The sequence below is a fragment of the Lathyrus oleraceus genome, chromosome 7 (assembly GCF_024323335.1).
Source record: "Lathyrus oleraceus cultivar Zhongwan6 chromosome 7, CAAS_Psat_ZW6_1.0, whole genome shotgun sequence".
Classification (NCBI taxonomy): domain Eukaryota; kingdom Viridiplantae; phylum Streptophyta; class Magnoliopsida; order Fabales; family Fabaceae; genus Lathyrus; species Lathyrus oleraceus.
The window spans coordinates 393855352-393879290 of NC_066585.1; the positions used below are offsets into that span (position 1 = coordinate 393855352).

General features: G+C 39.8%; 2 protein-coding genes across 2 annotated transcripts; one reads left to right on the forward strand and one right to left on the reverse strand.

Moving 5' to 3' along the window:
• The first annotated feature begins 14192 nt into the window (after window positions 1-14192).
• LOC127105321 (uncharacterized) lies at window positions 14193-15682 on the forward strand. The gene is made up of 2 exons (XM_051042496.1): window positions 14193-15351; window positions 15441-15682. Exons 1-2 carry the CDS (start codon window positions 14218-14220, stop codon window positions 15579-15581), a joined length of 1275 nt encoding a protein of 424 aa, XP_050898453.1. The 5' UTR covers window positions 14193-14217; the 3' UTR covers window positions 15582-15682.
• LOC127105322 (uncharacterized) lies at window positions 15606-23622 on the reverse strand. The gene is made up of 2 exons (XM_051042497.1): window positions 23481-23622; window positions 15606-15855 (listed from the first exon to the last, which is right to left on the reverse strand). Exons 1-2 carry the CDS (start codon window positions 23618-23620, stop codon window positions 15666-15668), a joined length of 330 nt encoding a protein of 109 aa, XP_050898454.1. The 5' UTR covers window positions 23621-23622; the 3' UTR covers window positions 15606-15665.
• Window positions 23623-23939: the final 317 nt, after the last annotated feature.

Consider the following 23939-nt stretch of genomic DNA (forward strand, 5'->3'; position numbering starts at 1 on the left):
CAAGAGTGAGAAGTCACGATCAAGAACACCTGTTATGCAAAATGATATGAGTATGATGCTAAATGATGCGTATGATGCTAAATGATGCGTATGATGCACATGATATGCTCATTTCTCAGGCATTCAAAGAGCCTGACCCATTCTGAAAAGATGGCAACCTGCAGCAACAAGAGAACAAAACAGATACAAGGAGATGCTGACATCCTTATACATACATAAGGGTAAAAAGGCATACAACCAATGTCAACAGAATATCTGAATAAACAACGTACAAAGAAAGAGAATCCCATCCAACAAGCCTGGAGGTGATTCTTAACAAAAGATCCAAGAGATGGCTTACACGCAAATGAATCCCATCCAACAAGCCTGGAGGTGATTCTCAACAAAATACAAACAGAGATACAAACTAAGACAGACGGTCTTCAGGAATGAGGGTCTTCAGGTAATGGCACTGGTCTATCAACAGCGAGCATTCTGAACAATCTGGTAAAGGAGTGATCTTCTCTTTCAACTGTCTTCTCAGCTCCAAGACTTCTCCTCCGAGGTGGTCCTCTGATTTCTGTCTCAACTCTACTTCCTTCTTCAACTGAGCGTCTTTGTCTCTGAGTTGCCTCTCCAAGTCTCTGATCTTCTTCTGATAACTGATTTCTGACCTCTGCAGCCTCAAGCGCTCCCGGTGTTCTGCATCTAACATACTCTCCATCTCCTCGTAGGATCTCTTCTTGCTTCTCAGTCTGCTAGCATCTTCTCCTCCCACCTCCCTGAGTTGATGGGCCAAGTGCAGCTTATCAGCCTGAGCTTTGTACAACTCCATTTGAGTGTCTTGCTCCTTCTCTCTCAGACGACGACTCTCCATTAGGGCTTGCTTATAGTGCTCAGCAGGCACACTATCGGCAAGAACCAAAGGTGGTTGCTCCTGCAACGGCTCCATCCTATCGTAGGGCAACAACAAAGTTTCCACTCTCTTCTTGACCCAATCAGTGTAATCGGGCATTGCAATGGCAAACTTCTTCCCTAAGACAGATCCATCCTTCACACCAATAGACTTCCAAGCTCTCCCTATCTGTTCCAACCTAACAGGGTCATTCTGCTTCTCAAAATACACACTTTCAGATACTTCAGCCTCAAGTGGTCTTCCCTTCATTACAAACCCTAACTGGCGAAGAGAAAGAACCGGGTTGTAATTGATGCAACCCTTAGTCCCTACGAGTGGCACATTACGGAATCCTCCACAGCTCATAATGACGTTACGCACATCCATCCGGTAAGATTGCCACCTGATATCATAGGAGGTGAGTGACATGACCCTCTGAGTCCACTTAAGAGTGCTCTGGGTATCCACAAACGGTCCACTAGCTGGCAGAAGAGACAAGAACCATCTGAGCAAAAGTGGGAGACAACACCTGATAGCCCCACCCTTACCATGCCTACTGTGAATAGCATAGTAAGTGTCAGCCAATAGAGTAGGAACTGGATTTCCTCCAATGAAAATACTGACTGCAGCATAGTCAACAAAATTCGGCATACTCGGAAACAAGACGATCCCATAGATCATGACGGCCAACTGAGCATGAAAGGCTTCCCAACTTCCCTTCTCTGCTTCTTCTCTAGCTACCCTCAACAGAAATTTCAAAGGCAATCCTACAACATCCCCACTGGACTTCCAACTCTTACTAACCTCCTCAACACTCAAACGGAGAGCTCTGGCAATCAATCTGAAGTCGACCTCCTTTGGAACGTCCGAGAAAGGAGTCTGATGCTGGATAGGGATACTCAACAGGATAGAATACTCCTCGAGAGTAGGTGCTAACTGGTAATCTTGGAAAGTGAAGCATCTGAGCTCTGGGTCATAAAACTGAAGTAGTGTCTGCAGAGGCACTGGATCCACTACTGTCTTCAATACTGTCAAGATATCTCCGTACCGCCCAACAAAACTCTTCAGTCGATCGTCTGTCACGAGGCTACCCAACTCAACTAGCGGAGTCAACGGCTCACGGTGGAAACTGTAGGAACAGGTCTTCCGCTTCGGCTCGGGAACTGTTGCCATCTCTATCAGTAGACAAGCTCGGGGAATGTACCTGAGAAATGATATGCATGCAGAGATTAGTTTTTTTTTTTTCTCTTTTTTTTTTCTTTTTTTTTTTTTGGATTTTTTTTTTGCGTTTCTTTTGAAAAATAAATATGCTATGATGCACATGATGCAGACACGGCTGGCTGGTTGTGCAAACTCTGATACTAGGTCGAAACTTCAGTCAAAATCGGAACATAAATCCCACTTAAGGTTAACTGAACACTGTCTGAACACAAAGTCACCATCAGAACCAAGTCATCAACAGAACCGAGTCACCAACGGTACCTGTAATAATGAATAACCCTTCCCCACTCACGGGTGTAGTCTAGGCCAGGGTAAAGCTTGAGAGAAACGCAGCATAAATAACCTTTCGCAGAATACTGTCATATACACACCGGAAGTATGTAACGACAGTACCCTACCAGGGTCTGAACTGCTCGTGATATCAATGTTCCGCTAAGTGGCGCCATACCACCCGCTTCCCATGAATCACTCTATTCCTAGGTATCCTAGATTGCACTCATGGTCTGGGTATTGGACCTTTTACCTCAACTGACTCTTCCCCCCCCACACAGAGAGAAACGAACAACCAGCCAGGTGAACAGATGAATAAATGCAAACATTAATGCAAACATAAATGCAAACAATAGACAATGAATGCAAACAGTAAATAATGAATGCAATAAATAAACACAGCACAAAGCAACCAAAACCCTAACCTAGAGAGCGCTAGGAGAGACTCGCTTAGGGAAGATGGACCAGCACAGGTCAACTTCTCTATAGTCCCCAGCAGAGTCGCCAGCTGTCGCATCGCGCGGAAAACCGGCGGGAAAAGAAAGAACAACAGAGCCGCCACCGTGCGTTATTTATCCCAAAAGAGGGAAAGGAAACGCTCAGAGTAAACCTAGGAAAGAACATGGTCTCGCGACCAAAGAGAATGGGTTCGGGAGTCGGTTATGCGAAGGGAAGGTATTAGCACCCCTACGCATCCGTAGTACTCTACGGGATCCACGCACAATAGGAAGGGAAAATGGTTGCTAAACACTGCTCAAACATTCACACACACACTGGCTGAAAGAGACACAAGAAACTGACTGAAACCGACTCGGCAGGATGTCGCATCCTGGGCCTACTTAGTCTGTCAGGCATAGACATCAGAGTCCAAGTAGTTCGGACTGGGGAAACGACACATGCTCGCTAAGATATCGCATCCTATGCATACGTATCTTCTCGGACGAGAGAAGAATCAGAGCATTCGTAGCTCGGCTGACACGCACACAAACAAAACAAGACACAGGCAAACGTGGAGCCCGACTGCCAATCACTGGACTTATGTCAGCATCCGAACCTAAACACACACAAAGAGGCAAACATGGAGCCTGAATGCCAATAGCTGGGCTTACATCAGCATCCGAACCAAACACACGCACACTGGAACCTAACTGCCACTCGATGGACTTACATCAGCTTCCAAGCACACAACAACACAACAGGTTGATAGGGAGTCGGGGACTCAGCCTATAACTGTCAAGCACACACAAAAGAAAAGAAAAGGCGCCCGGAGAGATCAGCTCAATCTCCTGCCTACATACTTCATCTGGTATGAAGATCAGGGCGATGTAGTTCCCCTACGCAGGGATAAGGATCTAGCCTAACCAGATAACAGAGGGAGACACAACTAGGGAGACTACGACTCGAGCCTAGATGTTATCATGCAGGATCATCCCTAAGTTAAGGTTTCTAGCTAAATGGTACGAGGGCCAACCTATCCTAAGCATGGCTCACACAGGAAGCAAGCCACACACACTTAACTTGCACAGGAAGCAAGCCAAGCAAAACCTAACTTGCACAGGAAGCAAGTCTAAACTAATCCTAACTTGCACAGGAAGCAAGTCAAACAATCCTATCTTGCACAGGAAGCAAGTCAAACAATCCTACAAGCACAGATAGCACACGCTATACACAAACAAGTGGCTCAAACAAGGGTTAGGTTTTAGTCAAGGGGTCATATCAACCTCAACAAACAAACCTCTGGAACTGGGTGAATGTGCTCTTAACCTTGCCATTGAGGGGCTAAGGTGAAGCAGATGAAAGGATGAAGTGAGGATGAGACCTCACAGCTCTTATCCCTGGCCAGGGAGAGCTTAAGACAAGAATGTGTGGGTTCAGAAAGTGGGAACCCTTCTACACATTTAAAACTGACTCAACTGTACAGTTGTACAAGATCTTGGGTTTGTATCTGCGATGCATCAACACAGTGGTGTGAGCAAAGCAGATGACACACTGAATAGTGGGGGATAGATTGCATATCCCTACCTTCCACCAATTGCCTCTTCACTTAGGAGGACTTTGACTCTATGCAAGGACAAAATTAAACAGTCACAAACATTGCCTCTTAAGGAGGACTTCAGACAGTTGCCTGGCCAAGTAACAGACCAGGTCTTCCAGACTACATGAAGTAAAGGAGACATACCTCAATGCAAATTGCTTATACAAGCAAAGCAAAGCAAAAGTTCACAAGGAACTAAAAGCAACTAAAGCACCTGAAACAGTCAAGCAGATGTTAGTATGCAACTTCAAACAAAACAAACAGAAACAGACACCAACAGTCCATTAGTGGGCACAAGGATGTGCAAGGCACAAGGCTTATGGCATATGAGCCAAGCCACCTACAAAACAAAGATGTTAGACAACAATATTTAACCAAGCTCAGTCAAAAGAGTGGGTCACAATGGCCATTTGGTGGTCAACCTGAAATCACAAGCTCAAAGGTGAGTAACAGGACCACTAGGGAAAGCCTAGGGTTAAAAGTGAATGAGAAAGTCAAAACAGCAAGGGTTAGGTATCCAAAATCATGTTCAAACCATTAAGAAACACAACCAATTGGGTTCACATCCATATCAATCATCATCATCATCTCATGAACAAATTAGGCCAAGACATGACAAACAGAAGCTCATAGAAGTCAACAGCAGGACTCAACTCAAAAGCAATCTTAAACATTTCCAAAAATCATCAAATAAATCATGATCAATCACAACCCACAGCATGGTAAGCATGTCAAATTTCATCCCATTTGGACAAGTGGAAGGCAGTCAATGAAAATCAGAGAGTCAAAGCACATTTGAACATGCTCAAAGAAGTCAACCAAACATGTATCAACTTAGAAAAATCATAAGTCAAGAATGGTGTATGATAAATGAATGGGACTTAAACCATGGCCAAGATGAGGATGTCTAGTTATCTCATGCAAAATTTCATGTCCATCTAATAAAGTATGAGAATTTCACAAAAGAAATGGGAACAAGCGTCACACAAAGTCAACATTTGACTAGGCAGGGAAGAAAAATCTCAAACAAATGGAAAATAGTTTAATTAAATCCAAGAAAATTCACAAGTCAACTAGACATACAATAGTAGGTCCATGCAAGAAATCAAGTCATTTGGATGTAAGGAAACATGTGAACAAAATTAGGGAAAATGCATGATCATGGTATGACACCCAATGCAATACACAACTTCAAAAATTCATAACTCTCAATCCATAAATGATAAATGCACAAACTTTATATGGAAATGAAGGTCAATGCGTCTATTTTCTCCACAAAAAGTTTCAATGACAATGGATATGTCATGAGCATTTCACAATTGAAATGGTAAGATGTATCAATTTTGCGTACATGTTGAGAAAATAATTGTCAATTAAAAAAACCAACCCATGGAAAAATAATTAAAATTCACCATTAAATTCTAGACTCGTTTGTGATCAGGTGTAAAAAATTTCATAATTTTTGATGAAAAATGAATGAGAAAATAAATGTGGAAATTGGATGAGATCATGATGCAATATGAACAACTAAGCAATGCAAGATGGTCAACCATAAGTCAACCGATGGCAAACTGGTAAATAGGCATGCCACTAACTTAAGCTATGCGTTTTGGGCATTCAAAGGGAAATGTTTTGATTGGCTCCCAGCCAATCCAACAGTAATTATGCAGAAAATTCAAAACAAACACCAATTGAAATCCAAGTTTGGAAAGAATGCTGTTAGGGTTTTGGAAACTTAGGGTGTAACTGCAGCATCACGTGTTCATCATTATCACCATTCTACCAAACAAACTACAGCATGGCATAGCAAACAAACAGCATTCATTCAACATCAAGTGAACAACAGCATGTAACATAATAGCTATGCAACAATCAAGTATCCATAAACCACACACAACAGCATGTAAACAGCAAGCAGTATTTCATCATTATCAATGTTCATCACCAAATTAAGCAAAGCAAACAACAGCACATAGCAGCATAGCATTTGTAATCAACAATGTTCATCAAAATCATCATCAATTGAGGTTCCAACCAACAAGCAACCAAACAACAGCATGGCTAACATATATGCACATGGAGCATCATTATCATGCAATCATCAATTGATGTTTCTACAGTATGGTGACAGCATGGCTCGTGGGGTTTTCAAGCAACAGCATGGCAGCACATGTTATCATGGCAATGTTCATGGTTTAATAGCAGGGGATTTTATCATCAATTTCAAAACCAACATTCAAATGCCAAATGACAAAAAGCATGGGAAATCCCTGGATAGTTTAAGGTTTAACAGCAACATTGGCATTCAACATTCAGACTCATGTAACTTCATACAATTGACCAAAATGCAGTCCAACAAACAAACTCAAATCAGCAGGGCAATGCATCAAGGTCATCATCCTTATGTAAACAATCAGCATAGTGGAAAATCCTCATGATTCAAACATTGGCATAGCATCATCAACCAAGATGAGCACTAACTCAAAATACCAATCATCAAAACATCATTAGCCAACAACAAACATAAGCATAATCATGGGAGAATTATGATAGGTTTGACAACAGCAGCAAAGTTCATGTCCCAACTTCATGGTTCATCAACCAATGGGAATCAAACAAATGGCAATGACAGTAATGATCATGCAACAACAGCCAAACCAATACCCTAAACATAATCCATGCAAATGTGCTGGAAAAAAACAAATAGATTTCATAACAGCAGCATGGCAAACAATGGAGATTGATCACTTACTTGGTTTTGAAGCAAACTGATGTGCAGTGGTTATTTTGAGGACATATCAAGTTGGTCTGCTGTTGCTCTTGTTGACAGAAGAAGAAACAAGTCCAGTTGGCTGTTCTCTTTTTGTGCTGTTTTGTAAGGTAATCCTTTAGAAAATATCAAGGTGAGGCCTTTTGCATGAGTGAATCCTTGGTTGGTCAGGTGTTGTTGCTGCCAGTAGGGTTTCATAGGGATGAATGGATGGTTCAAGCATAACTGCAAGGCTTGAGTTCTTTAGGAAGTTTTGACAGGTTTTGGAGTTTGGCCAAGTTGAGTGGTTGACCTTGGTTTGTGGTAAGTTTGTGAGGAAATGGCCAAATTGAGTGGTTAGGATAGATGAAGTTTGCTGGTTGGACAGAAAAAAAATGCAAGTGACAATGAATGCAAGGCAAAAGCTAGGGCAGTTTTAGAGAGGGTATGGAGTTGGCTAGCAGTTGGTTGTGTTGCAAAAGGTGTATGCTGCAAGATGTTGGCAAACCAAACTTAGTCCATTGGTTTTGGCTAGAGGAAGTTGGAGTGTAAGATGGCAGTTGTAGGATGAGGGAGTGCTGTATGAGTGATGAGTGAAGTTGGATGTTGGCTACTAGTTTCAAAGATGGGGAGCAGATTGGGTAAGGCAAGGCAGGTTAAGTTTTCTACTGTGGAGTTTGGCAACTGTAGCAGGATTTTGGTGTTGCTGCTGTTAGAAATTGGCAAGTTTGGCCATGAGCAATTGAGGTGGACAAGACTGGTGTGATTGGCAGAAAAGTGAGGGCAAGGTTCCCTTTTGACAGGAATTTGCAAAACAAGAAAAAAAAATCAACCCTCTCTTAATGAATGCAGTTATGTAGTTGTAGGATGTGATTAGCAGGGCCAAGTTTTGATGGATGCTGTGCAGGTTTTTTTCAAGAGTGGCCAAGGGCTTTTGGTTGGAAAAATATGAGTGAAAGTGTTTCTTAGTGGCTAATGGTTTTTGACAGCAGAAGCATATCAGATGCAAAATGCCAAGGGTTTTTTCTTTGCCTCCTGCAGTATTGTGTGCTTGTGTGCTGTAGATTAGCAAGGCAAGGTCAGGTTTGAATTTTTTTTTTGACCTTTTGCTGCAGTGCTATGTTACTTGTTTGTGATGCCCATTGCTGCTGCAGTGTGACAGCTCTTTTTAGTGAGTCAACCATGCTTCTTTCCTGCTGCAGCAGGGTGTGTGTATCAGAAAAATGCCAAGGGTTTCCTCCTTTGTGGTATGCTGCTCATGCTGTCCTTTAATAACAGAAAATATGATAGAGGAAAATCTGCTGTTGTGACAGGAAATGGTCTCCATTCTACTGCAGTACATGGCATGGTCTGTTTTCTTTAAATGCACAGCATGGTGATGCTTTTAGGGAATGAGTGAAGTGTGTTTTCTATGTGTATCCAATCCATGACACAATGCTGCACACCATTGCCACTAGATCTGCTATGTAAGTATAAGGTAGGGTGTGGAAGTATGGATGGATGTGGTTTTGTACTTTTCTTCCCAAAATTCAAGTAAGTGAGCATGGTCATTTGTACCATTGGTTATGGCTGCAGAATGTGCTTATAATTGACAGCAAAATGGCCTTCTAATCTTCTGTTTTAAGAGTACAAATCAAGGCATGGTGGATGCATAAACAAGTATGGTACAAGTATGGCTAAATGGTACTTTTCTTACATTTCAAGCAATCAAGCAATATTCACATGTGCTGCATAATTTGACCTTGCAAACACCTTCTAAATGACATTTATGAGCTTTCCCAATTGGCCAAATGTTGAAAAAATGCTTGAGTCAAAAAGTCAACTCTTGGTCAAACTTTGAATTTAAATGAAAAAGGTCCAAAAATGCCATTTTGATTGGTAAGGTTTCAGGTCATGAAATTTATATTTTTGGAAAGAGGGGATCAAATGTGACTTGTAGGAAAAAACCCCACCAAAATCGGCCAAACGGTTTGAGAGATATGGCCCTTTGAAGTTCAAGATTTTCTGAAATCGATTCGATCATAACTTGCTAACCACACATGGGAATTGAGAGTTCTAGGACTTTTTGGAAATGGGAGAACAAGATCTTCAACTTTCATGTTGGGCAAAAATTCATTTGAGGCTTGTATCAAAATGTAGGTCTGAGGATCAAGACTTTCCATTTATGGTAAGTTTCAGTTACAGGCCCAGTTTCTACTTTTGGAAATTTTTGATCTGGCTTCAAATTCTTCTATGATGGTGTTTGGCATGATGTATGATGACTATTTGGATATGAATGAACTCTCACAAACCAATTCCAATCATCCAATCACTGATTAAATGGACAGTTGACCAACAGTTGACTTTTAGGGTTTTTGTCTGATTATGCATTGACTGATGAATTCCAAACCCTAATTCCTTGAGAACTTGACTTCAAATGATGTCCCAAGTTGTTTGAACTCTTGATTGTTGACCATGGTGCCCAAATTCCACAAGAATGACCACCATCCACTGCTTTGACTGACAGTTGACTTTTCTAGGGTTTTTGACTGTCTGGGCATGAACTGCTGACCTCTGAGCCCTTAACCCTTGACATGAACACTTCAAATAGACCTCCAAACCATGTGAACTTGTTGGATAAACCCCAAGGCCTTGATTCAATGAGAAATTCCTTTGCTTGCTTGGTTGACTGATCAGGAGATTAGTTTGACCTGGTTCTTGATTGCTTGCTCTTGAGGCAACTGGGAACAATGCAATGCTATGCAATGAACCATGACATGTTATGGCCTAATATGAAAATGTATGCATAATGATAGGTGCAAATTTGAGGTGCTACACTAACCAAGGATGGTGATCAACCACAAGGACAAATGAGATATAGCCAATGTCTGAACCCCACAAGGAAAGATAGATGAATTCCATAGTATGAACTAATACAAAAGAAAGGAACAGATTCCCAGAGTTTGAACTCAATAAGGGCAGAGGGAATATAATTCCAAGGTCTGAACTTCAAGACAATGTTAAAGGTTGCCAGAGTCTGAACTCCATGGGCAAGATGTATAAGCATGCCATAGTTTGAACTATTCAAGGCAAAGGAACCGATATGAACGCCAGAGTCTGAACTCCATAAGGGAAAAAGAGTATGATGCCAAAGTATGAACTGTAAGGCAATGAAAGAGGTAGCCCGAGTCTGAACTCAATGGGTTGGATGAATGAATGCAAAAATCTGAACTGTAAGGCAGCATAATAAGTCAAAGTTTGTACCGTATAAACAAAATTAAGGTGGTCGGAGTCTGGACTCAATGGGGCAGGGATGCCAAGATCTGTATCTCATGGGGGAAGGAATAAAGCCATAGTATGTACTTCATAGGCTGAAATATATTGCCAAGGTGTGCACCTTGAGGGTAGGAAGCAAATCCAGAGTTTGTACTCCATGGGTTGAATGCCAAGGTCTGCACCTTAAGGGCAAGGAATAAAAGATACCATAGTCTGAACGGTATGTGCACAATCAAGGGTTGCTAGAGTCTGAACTCAACATGGCGAGAATGCCAAGGTCTGCACCTTATGGGCCAAGAATAAAGGATGCCACAGTCTGTACCTTATAGGCAGGGGCCAAAGCTAGAGTATGTACTTCATAGGATAAAAGAAGTTGCCAAGGTTTGCACGTAGAAGGCAAGCAACAAAGTATGTCATAGTCTGAACTGATAGGCAATGCATGAAGCAAATGATTGAGAAATGGATATGTGACCCCAAAGTAATGATCCTAGGAATGTATGAACATCCAGGAGGAAAGTCTAATACTAAAGGAGGATTGACGTGCAATTATACTTCATTGTTGAAGTGTTGAATGATTGATGCTTGCTTAAAGAGGACTTATCAATGGCACGATTCAAATTGCACTAAAGTCTATGAACAAGGGCGGGTGCTTTGAATAGCTAGGGCATATGCCCCATACTCAAAGTCACTCTAGACAAGGGTAGGAGAAAATTCGTCTCATCATTCCTCATTACTTAAGGCTCATAGCGTGTAACCTTTATCATGATTGACAAGTGTTGTTAGAGGCTTCTGAGTATATTGATCTTGATGATGCCATGTTGTTTGTTGCATTGAGAAGACTTGACAATTGTTTGATACAAATTGTGCTAGAGTCTATGAGTTAGGGCAAATGCTTTGAATAGCTAGGGCATCCGCCCTGTACGCAAACTTATCCTAGACAAGGGTATGAGAAACTCCACCTCATCATTCCTCATTACTTAAGGCTTATTGCTTACAATTTGAATTGCGCTTGTCAATTTTTGATACATTTGTTGTTCTTGAGAATGTTGTCCACTTTGCTAGCTATGATTGACTAATGTTGACTTGAAGTCTTGATCTTTCACTTGAACCTTGAGGTGTTGAGCTCCTGAGGTTCAGCATATCCACAATAGCTTGAGCGAAATGAACTTGCCATATCAAGTGATCAAGGGTCTTTTGATAACTTGAATAGGTTTGGGGCTTACATCACGATTACAAAGGATTTGGTTGACCAAAGTGACCTTTGGTCAACACTAATCAATTGAATTAAAATAATAGTTGAACTATGTACAACAATAATCTGTTGAACTAATCAACTACGTAAAATTCAGATAATCTTAACCAAGATCCTAAATTAAGGGACCATGCATTGAAAATCCAGATTTCTAAGCCTTAAGGGCAAAATAGTCATTATGTCAATGAAATTAGGAAAAACCTAATTAGTCTAATTAAAAAATCTTAGACATCAAGATTTAAAACCTTAATTAGATTCTAAAATTATTAATTCTACAATCTTAATTATGACTTAAATTTCTAACTATCAAGAAACTAAAATTATGGATTTTAATTAGCCTAATTAAGATTCTAAAACCTTAATTAATCTAATAAATTCTAGAATTCCTAATATCTAATTACATGACTATTTATAAATCAATCATCAATTCCACAAATTAATATCATTCTAAAAATTGTAAAAACTGAAATTAAACCTCCTTAAAACAATTAAAGAAACAATTAAAATCTATAAAAAAATATAAGAAATAGTAGGAACGTGGGGTACAGGCTTAATGTAGGGGTGTTAACAAGAATTCTGGGCGCATGGGCCTACTGAGCCAAAGCCCATCCAATTTACAAAACAAAAAAGCAAAAAAAAAGTGTGTTGCAATGGAAGTCAGCATGTGTGGCATAACACGTTTGGGCTTTAGGACCAAATGGAATTGGGTTGCAATGGAAGCCAACAGATACATCCAGAAAATTTTACCTTGTACCCCTACAATTAATCCCATACCCCTACAAAAATTTAAAAATTCCCATTTTACCCTTAATTGGTTTTAACTAATTTACCATTTCATTTTTACCATTCAGTTGAAAATTCCAAAAATTACACTTTCACACCCCTCGCACCGGAACACTTGCAAAAAGACTTCCGGTATGTATTTTTCCAAACCGGAAGACTTTTGGGAAGACTTCCGGAACACAAAAAAAAGCAAACCGGAACACTTAAGGAAAGAGTTCCGGTTCACATAAAAAAATTTCAAAAAAAATTTGCATACCGGAACTCTTTGGAGAAGTGTTCCGGTTTGCTTTTTTTGTGTACCGAAAGTCTTTCTTTAAGTCTTCCGGTACGTGTTTTTTTTTTTTTTTTTTTTAATTTTTTTTTTTTTAATTTTTTTTTTTTTTTTTATACAGAAATGGAAAATCTTCCCAAAATATGTGTAGATACTACTGATGCGTTTATGACGACGGAAAGATTTGGTACACGAGAAGAGGTTATTAGATGGATTAAAGAGGTTGGAATCGACAATAAAGTAACTGTTATTATCAGTCGTTCAGATACTGAAACGGGGAAGAGAGGGAGAAGTAACAAAATAATATTTGGCTGTGATAAAGGTGGGAAACACAAGATTAGTGATAGTGGTACCCAAAGTGCGTCCAAGAAATGTGGATGTCCATTTAAAATCAGGTCGACTCCGGCGAAAGATGGATCTGGTTGGAAGATTGATGTAAAATGTGGGTTACATAATCATGGTTTACCTGATAGATTAGAAGGTCATTCGTTTATTGGTAGGTTGACCACAGATGAGAAGCAACATGTCGCTGATTTGGCAAAGAGACATGTAGCACCTAGAAACATTTTGCTTTCCTTGCAAGACAAGTTTCCTGAGAATGTCACTCGTATTACGCAAGTATACAAGCATAAGAGTGTGATAGAAAAAGAGATAAGAGGTCCAAGGAGTGAGATACAACATTTGTTTAAGCTTATTGAGGATGCAGGATATGTGTATTGGAGTAGAAAAAAGGATGACTCGGAAGTGGTGAGAGAGATATTTTGGGCACATCCTGATTCAGTGAAGTTGTTGAATATATTTCCGATTGTGTTAGTTATGGATCGCACCTACAAGACAAACAAATATAGACAACCTTTGTTTGAAATTGTTGGCATGACATCGACTGAGTTGACTTTTGCTGTTGGATTTGCATATATGGAGTCTGAGCAAACAGAGAATTTTTGCTGGGTATTGGAGAAATTAAAAGAGTTGTTTGTGAAGAAAGACATGTGTCCACAAGTGATTTTGACAGATAGAGATCTTGCTTTGATGAAAGCAATTGAAGTTGTGTTTCCCAACTCGATTAATTTGCTATGTAGATTTCACATTAACAAAAACGTTGGTGCCAAATGCAAACAACATGTGGTGAATGACCTGCAAAAGACGATAGACACATTATGGATGGAAGTTGTCTGGGCTAGTGATGAGGTTGAGTATGGTCAGCGGTTGCATCAACTTGAGCAAGCATGTGTTGATTATAGTGGATTTATTAATTATGTGAAAGACACATGGTTGACTCCACATAGGCATAGATTTGTTGGAGCATGGATTAATCGAGTCCTACATTTGGGTAACACAACGACTAATCGGTACGTCTTATAATTTTATATTTGATTTTTTTTTTATGTTTTTTGATGTGTTATTTTCAATATCTGATATTTTTAATACTTGATATTTTCAATATCTAATGGTATTTTTTATATCTGATATTTTTGGGGTTGAATCTGCTCATTGGAAGTTAAAGCAGATGTTAGGAAACAGTATAGGTGACATGGTCAAATGTTGGGAAGCCATGAATAACAACTTGAGGTTACAACTGGGAAACATTAGAGCTTCATTTCAAAAGAGTTTTTACGAAGTTGAGAACGCGCACGTAAGTCCCTTTTATGGTTATTTGCGTGGTTCCGTATCTCGAGCTGCTTTGAGACGTATTGCTGAAGAGTTATTGAGAGTTGATTATGTTGGAACTAACAGGCAAATATGTGGTTGTACTCTTAGAACATCTTATGGGTTACCTTGTGCTTGTGAGTTAGGAAGATACAGAGTAGGTGGTATACCGATACCCATTGATGCTGTTCATGTTCATTGGAGGAAACTAACTATGGAAGTTGAGTTAGATATAGGTGAAGATGATGGATCAGAGGTGGATATGACAGCTGCAATGGATGAGTTGTGGAGACGATTTAGGTCATTAGATGTTGTTGGGAAAAGGGCATTAAGGAGTAGGGTATGTGAACTAGCATACCCAACAATGACAACATTGTGTCCACCACCTGAGAAAATAAAAACCAAAGGAGGAGTGAAGAAGAAAGGGAAAAAACCAGCAGATTATGATGTTTATAGGGACCCTTCGTATCATGAGTATGTTGATAAGGCATCTCAATCTTCACAAAGGCAATCTCAACCATCACAGACTTCGAAGAAGATCAAATTATCAAAGAAGCAACCACAATTCATTGTTCAATTTCCTAATCATATTAGGTCATACATTGAAGATGTAGTTAATGTTGAATCAGATGGTAATTGTGGATTTAGAGTCATTGCATCATTGCATGGATATGGTGAGGATGGTTGGTCAATGGTTCGCAGAGAGTTGGGGTTGGAATTAATAGACAAGGATAGGTCAACTTTGTATGACAAGTTATTTTCTAATCGGTTGTCAGCTGTGAGAGAATCTTTGATGATAGAATCGTTTGGTTCACAGCCACCTGAAAAATGGATGAGTCTACCAGATATGGGTTACTTGATAGCCAATCGTTATAATGTTGTACTTGTCTGTTTAGGCAATCCGTGCATCACTTTCTTTCCGATGACAAGTTCACATTCACCAAATGTCTCTATTTATTGCATTGGTTTTGTTAACCAGAATCATTGGGTTCAGGTATGTATTTATATGTCTAAATATTTTAATTATTCCAGTTAATATTTTATGTTATATGACTTAATCTTTTAATTATTTTACTTTATCAGGTTAACATGAAAGAGGGGTTTCCATTGCCACCGGTCACATTAGATTGGAAGAAATTTCGTTCTCATATAGCAACTACTTGGATGCTAGGATTTGCAGGACGTATGCAACATTGGCAATTACTTACACCTGTATTAGCATGATTATGTAATCAAAACATAAATATGTAATCAAAACATGAAATCTATATTATTATGTCTATTATATTCAAAGCTTAATACATATAATCAATGTGAACGAGAAATATGCAAAGCTTCAAATAAATCAGAAAACTGTGGATCTTCCTCTTCAGCATTAACCTGTCTCAGATAGCGACGAATCAATGTAGATACACGAGCCCAATCAGGATCAGATGGCCCGGCGTCATATACAGGAACGGGTACCTCTCTAGGAGCGTCACGATGGGGAGGGACCAACCTGTTGGTGTAAGCCCTAGAGGCCAATACATTTTGGTACTTGTATCGAATAATAAAAGGCATTCTCTTTATTATGGTTGATTAATAAAGTCCCTGGAATAGATAGTCCGTTTAATGTATTAAGTGTGACTTAATCATGAGAACACATTAAACATAAGGACAATATTCCTAAAGTATCCGTAGTCGAGCTTTAGTGTGAAGTGGGATAACATTAAAGCATTAAGACTATTATGTTTGTAGACTGATGATCATATCTCATGGATCATGGATAAAGAGTTACCAAGTCTTAAACATAGGTATGAATATTAGGAGTAATATTTATATCGGATTGACCCGCTATGAGAATACTATATAGAAAGTTATGCAAGGTGTCATAAGTTATTCTCATGGTGATAATAGTGTGTTCCACTCTTCGACCTGAAACCACTATGGACCCTAGATGTAGAGTCGAGTGCTTTATTGCTGATCCAACGTTGTCCGTAACTGGATAACCATAAAGACAGTTGATGGGTACTCCACAAAGCATGCTGAGGGACATGAGTGACCTAGATGGAATTTGCCCATCCTGCATAACAGGATAAATGTCTATGGGCCCAATATTGAACTGGACAAGGATGACACGGTCTATGCCTTGTGTTCAATATAGACATAAGGGCAAAAGGGTAATTATACACATAATTATTATCACAAAAGGAATTGTCAGATCACTTGACATTTTTGTGTCTTGGGTAGCAGTGATGTGTTGCTAGATACCGCTCACTGTTTATTATGTTAAATGCGTGATTTAATATAATTGCCAACGTCACAAAAACCTACAGGGTCACACACAAAGGACGGATTGATGAGAGATAGAGTAACTAAGGAATACCGTAAGGTACGGTGCCCTTAAGTGAGTTATAGAACATCGTAAGGTACGGTGTACTTGAGTAGAATACGAAATATGGTAAGGTACCATGAGCTTAAGTGATTTTGGGCATATTATAAGATATGGGCCAAAATACACTTAAGTGGGCTTTTAGCTTGAAGCCCACACATGTGGTTCTATAAATAGAACCCTTGTGCAGAAGCAAAAATTTGCGGTTGCATTATTTTCGTTTTCTATCACTCTCTCTCTCTTACTCAAAGCCTTCATTCGTACCAGCTAGCACTGAGATTGAAGGAACCCGTTCGTGTGGACTGAGTAGAGACGTTGTCATCGTTCAACGTTCGTGATCGCTTCGTGGATTTGCATCAAAGGTTTTGATCGTCAGAAGAGATCTGCACCAAAGGTTTCAACCGTCACAAGAGGTAAATATTCTATCACTGATCATGACCATTCGTAAGGATCTCTAAAGGAGAAAATTTTAATTTCCGCTGCGCTTTGGGTCGCAATTCTCCTTCAGTGGTATCAGAGCCACTTACGAAACCATGAATCGGATAGGTGTTTAATTTCTATATTAATATGATTAAAAGACGGAATGAATCAATTAATTAAACGGGCAATTAAATTTGGCATCATGAGTGTACGAGTTGGATGATTGATGTTGACTATGCTTCGGAATCCGACATTAGTATGGTGAAGCAGCGATACATCGATCGTCCATAGGTTACACAATTGAGACCGATCAACTTATATATGATATAAGTAATCCTAATGCAAAGTACGGTATATGTGATATACTGTTTCTGTTTCATTCACTCGAACACTAAATGATTGTTTTCCTTTGAGCGATCAATGGTCATTTGCTTCGGAATCCGACATTAGTATGGTGAAGCAATGACCTGTTGATCAATCATACTGAATCAACAATCGAGGTGTGTTTGACGGTCTGAAATTGGCGCATTAGGGTTGGTGACGGCGCAAGGGTTATGCCGTCAAGGAGTTGTGAATTTAGGGTTTTTTTGGAAGAGGTCCGTAGACTGTTTCAAAGCCCTATTAGTTTGGCCGCGTAAAGCTCGTGTGACGAGCGCAACAGGCGTAACAAACAAGACGCGTGACGTTCGTAACAGACCCATGACGGTCGTAACAAGGGCGTGACGGTCGTCACGTGCTTTGTGACGGTCGTCACATTCACAAGTCCAGAAAACTAGGCATTTCTGTTTTGGCCCTGTGACGGGCGTAACATGCCTGTGACGGTCGTCACACTCACAAGGTCAGAATTCTCGGGGTTCCTGTTTTGTGACTACGCAAGGGTTGTATTCATGCAAAACAATGTCCATTCCAAATGAATTGTTCATTAAAATTTTGGACAGCGGAACCCCCGGCTAACTCTGCGTAGTATGATCGGTCGCCGAAATTTAATTTGGTTTTAATTAATTAAAGGAATTAAAATTTAATAATAACAATGTGTTTATTATTATTGCCTTGTGGTGATCAGTTATGGCCTTAGTTGTCCTTTATTTTGTTTTGGGTTTTTAAATGCGACCTGCGTGTCGTGCCTCTCCTTTTGATCTCTTAATGTAACTTCTTTTCTCATCTCAAACCCTCGTATGTAAAACGAGTTTCTTCTGGAATGTAATGTTATGAATAAAGAGAAGAAGACAATGTTATGAAGAAAGAGAAGATTTCAATATCAAAAGAGGACAATCTTGAAGATCTTGCTTGGAGAAGCTTAGAGAAGAATTCAATATTAAAGGAGGACAACCTTGAAGATCTTGCTTGGAGAAGCTTAGATCGTTGTAGGTTAGCTTAGGTTCTCTCATTGGCTTGGGAGAACAATTGCGCTAGGGGCCATAACTGTTTCATTTTGTTGTATGTATGTTGATGCATGTGAATGTATGTTGATGCATGTGAGAGACGATTTATATGATAAACAAGCCGGTGAGATCATAACAATTGCAATTCCCTCAAACTAAAATATTAAGTTTATGCTTTCCAAGTTTTAGCACTCATCAAGACTAGTATCGAATAATGTAGGTTTCGCCAAAGCGAGGTGCATGTTCTATATTGGTAAGGTGCGATGGGATAATTGTAATATCCAACTGCTAAAACAATGGGTCAAACTTAACTAAACAAATTATGATGATATTATATATGTTTGCCTTCCAAGTTTTAGCACTCATCAAGACTAGTATCGGATAATGTAGGTTTCGCCAAAGCGAGGTGCATGTTCTATATTAGTAAGGTGCGATGGGATAATTGTAATATCCAACTGCTAAGACAATGGGTCAAACTTAATTATAATAATATCATATATGTTTTAGAAGCAAGAGTTGGGAATAATCCATATGATGGATTGGAATAAGGAGTTATTCACCCAACTGAAATTTTCGAGAGTTGTATGAGATACAACTGGAAGGAGTTCCTACCTAAATAACCTAGTTTTGTGTAATCCGCCTACGCGGACTTAGAACGAAGTGAAATATGGATCTCGATCCACTAGAAAATCTTCCAACGGGATTTTCCGAATCAAATGATGAGGGTCATTTGTTTTGAGTAAAATAGTAGGAGCATATTTGATTAAAGGCCTAATTAAATATGTCAATGATACTTATATTTTCTTAATCCTTATGTAGATAACCATGACAGCAAACACCTCTAACAACATCTTGCGATCAATCCTTGACAAGGAAAAATTGTCTGGGACAAATTTTCTGGATTGGCACCGAAACCTGAGGATTGTCCTCAAACATGATAAAAAGCTGTATGTCTTGGAGACACCTGTTCCTGAAGAGGAACCTCCTAGTTCTGCACCTAAGGCAGAAAGAGATGCTTATAAGAAGCATGTCGATGATGCCAATGAAACTGCTTGTCTCATGCTGGCTACCATGAACTCAGAATTGCAAAAGCAACATGAGAACATGTCAGCGTTCGATATGATCGAACACCTGAAGCTGCTCTATCAAGAGCAAGCAAGGCATGAGAGGTTTGAAGTTTCAAAAGCCCTTTTCCAAAGCAAGTTAGCTGAGGGAGCCCCTGTAGGTCCCCATGTACTCAAGATGATTGGGTATGTGGAAAACCTTGAGAGATTGGGTTTTCCCCTCGAAAAGGAACTTGCAACTGATTTGATCTTGCAATCGTTGCCAGATAGTTTCAGCCAATTTGTCCTAAATTTCAATATGATTGATATGGACAAATCTCTTCCTGAACTGCTCGCCATGTTAAGAACTGCCGAGCAGAATCTGAAGTCAAAAGGGAAGTCCATTCTAATGATCGGAAATGGAAAGAGACAGAACAAAAGGCCCACCAAGCAGGGTGATAAAGGGAAAGGCAAGGAAGTTGCCAAACCCAGACCCACCGTTGATGCTTTGAAGCCTAATGGAGGCATAGCAAAAGAAGGCACCTGCTTCCATTGCGGTAAGACCGGACACTGGAAGAGAAACTGCCCAAAGTACCTGGAAGATAAGAAGAATGGAGTAGAGACTTCAACTTCAGGTATTTTTGTTATTAATTCATCTACTTCTGCATCATGGGTATTAGATACTGGATGCGGTTCTCACACTTGTACAAATGTGCAGGGGCTGAAAGGGAGTAGAGATTTGGCAAAAGGTGAAGTTGACCTACGAGTTGGCAATGGAGCAAAGGTTGCTACTTTAGCCGTAGGATCTTATGTATTGACTTTACCTAGTGGTTTTATAATTCAGTTAGAGAACTGTTATTATGTACCTGCAATTAGCAGGAATATTATTTCCATTTCTTGTTTGGACAAGTTTGGTTTTTCATTTATAATAAAGAACAATTGTTGCTCAATTTATTTGAATGATATATTCTATGCTACTGCACAAATGAGCAAAGGACTGTATGTCCTTGATCTCGAAATGCCTATTAATAACATTAATACTAAAAGGGTGAAACCTAACGAGTTAAAACCGACTAGGTAAGAATATTAAAACCCTTCGATCAGATCGAGGTGGTGAGTATTTAAGCCTAGAGTTTGATGACCATCTGAAAGAGTGTGGGATCCTATCCCAACTCACTCCTCCTAGAACACCCCAATGGAATGGTGTATCTGAGAGAAGAAATCGAACCCTGTTAGACATGGTCCGATCCATGATGAGTCACGTCGATCTTCCATACTCCTTTTGGGACATTGACAGCAGCTTACACACTTAACCATATTCCATCCAAAAGGTTAATAAGACACCATATGAGATATGGAGTGGTAAGAAACCACATATGTCTTACATAAAGATTTGGGGTTGCGAGGTTTATGTGAAACGACAAATTTCAACTAAGCTTGAGCCCAAATCTGACAAATGCTAATTTGTGGGGTATCCTAAAGAAACAAGAGGGTATTACTTCTACAATCCTTCTGAGGGCAAAATGTTTGTCGCTCTAACTGGAGTTTTCCTAGAAAAGGATTTTATTTCCAAAGGAACCAGTGGGAGGAAAGTAGAGCTTGAAGAAATTCAAGAATCACAAGGCATTGATACACCTATGGAGGAATTAGAGCAGGAAACACAAGTAGTTGTGTAAGAGCAACCTGCTCAAGTAGAACAAGACCAGCGTAGGTCAGGCAGGATACGTCACCTACCTGAGATATATGGATATCTGATCAAGGTGATGTATTACTCATGGATCAAGATGAGCTTGTGGCCTACTCATGGAATCTTCGTTTTGATGAAACAATAAAACAATATGGGTTCATCAAGAACGAAGATGAGCCTTGTGTCTACAAGAAGGTTAGTGGGAGCATGATCGTAATCCTGGTATTATATGTAGATGACATATTACTTATTGGAAACGATATCCCTACCCTGCAACAAGCAAAGTCTTGGGTGGGGAAATGCTTATCTATGAAGGACCTAGGTGAAACAGCCTATATATTAGGAATCATAATCTATAAAGATAGATCATAAAATGCTTGGCCTAATTCAGAGTACATAGACAAGGTGCTGAGACGCTTTAATATGAATGATTCCAATGGTTTGCTTAAATGGTGGCGCTGTGAGCTTGAAAAGTTCAAAGCAAGATACAGTTGCTGATTCTACAACCGAGGCCGAGTATATTGTTGCCTCAAGAGCAGCAAAGGAAGTTATTTGGATCAAAAAGTTCATTAGTGAACTTGGCATAGTCCCTAGCATTGTGGATCCCATTGGTCTCTATTATGATAACAATGGTGCTATCGCTCAAGCTAAGGAGCCTAGATCTCACCGACGATCCAAACACATACTTAGACGTTGTATGAGAATATGTAGAGTACCTACACTTGACAATATAGTTGACCCACTGACAAAGCCTCTTGCGCAGCAGAAGCATGATGGCCATACTAGATCAATGGGCATAAGGGGTATACCTGATTGGCTCTAGTGCTAGTGGGAGATTGTTGGTGTAAGCCCTAGAGGCCAATACATTTTGGTACTTGTATCGAATAATAAAAGGCATTCTCTTTATTATGGTTGATTAATAAAGTCCCTGGAATAGATAGTCCGTTTAATGTATTAAGTGTGACTTAATCATGAGAACACATTAAACATAAGGACACTATTCCTAAAGTATCCGTAGTCGAGCTTTAGTGTGAAGTGGGATAACATTAAAGCATTAAGACTATTATGTTTGTAGACTGATGATCATATCTCATGGATCATGGATAAAGAGTTACCAAGTCTTAAACATAGGTATGAATATTAGGAGTAATATTTATATCGGATTGACCCGCTATGAGAATACTATATAGAAAGTTATGCAAGGTGTCATAAGTTATTCTCATGGTGATAATAGTGTGTTCCACTCTTCGACCTGAAACCACTATGGACCCTAGATGTAGAGTCGAGTGCTTTATTGCTGATCCAATGTTGTCCGTAACTGGATAACCATAAAGACAGTTGATGGGTACTCCACAAAGCATGCTGAGGGACATGAGTGACCTAGATGGAATTTGCCCATCCTGCATAACAGGATAAATGTCTATGGGCCCAATATTGAACTGGACAAGGATGACACGGTCTATGCCTTGTGTTCAATATAGACATAAGGGCAAAAGGGTAATTATACACATAATTATTATCACAAAAGGAATTGTCAGATCACTTGACATTTTTGTGTATTGGGTAGCAGTGATGTGTTGCTAGATACCGCTCACTGTTTATTATGTTAAATGCGTGATTTAATATAATTGCCAACATCGCGAAAACCTACAGGGTCACACACAAAGGACGGATTGATGAGAGATAGAGTAACTAAGGAATACCGTAAGGTACGGTGCCCTTAAGTGAGTTATAGAACATCGTAAGGTATGGTGTACTTGAGTAGAATACGAAATATGGTAAGGTACCATGAGCTTAAGTGATTTTGGGCATATTATAAGATATGGGCCAAAATACACTTAAGTGGGCTTTTAGCTTAAAGCCCACACATGTGGTTCTATAAATAGAACCCTTGTGCAGAAGCAAAAATTTGCGGTTGCATTATTTTCGTTTTCTATCACTCTCTCTCTCTTACTCAAAGCCTTCATTCGTACCAGCTAGCACTGAGATTGAAGGAACCCGTTCGTGTGGACTGAGTAGAGACGTTGTCATCGTTCAACGTTCGTGATCGCTTCGTGGATTTGCATCAAAGGTTTTGATTGTCAGAAGAGATCTGCACCAAAGGTTTCAACCGTCACAAGAGGTAAATATTCTATCACTGATCATGACCATTCGTAAGGATCTCTAAAGGAGAAAATTTTAATTTCCGCTGCGCTTTGGGTCGCAATTCTCCTTCACAACCGTGGATGGGAAACACGATAATACCACTCCAGATAACCGTCTACTACCTCAGATGGAGTGGTGGCCACGGAAGATGAACCGATCACATCGACAACACTCTGATGGTAACTGATCCAATCAACATCAATATCCGTCGCCATCATACAATCTATCAGGCAAGTATGGAACAACTGTTTCACCCCACTTCAAACAGCCCCTGTAAAGACATATCTCATCAAATACACGCCACGCTCTATGATCCTCAAATGGTCGCCAGATGACGTCGGTAGGTGTCAGCTCGTCCAAAATAGGTCGTAAATCATCGACCTTCAGGACTCCCTGTCTATATGACCATCTCATCGCTCGGGGAAGACCACAGTTTCCAGCAGGATTCCAATTCTCCCCTCTTTTTCCAACAGTTGGAAAATACTCGTGAATCCAACACTGTTACAAAATAAAAACATAATAAATAAAACAAAT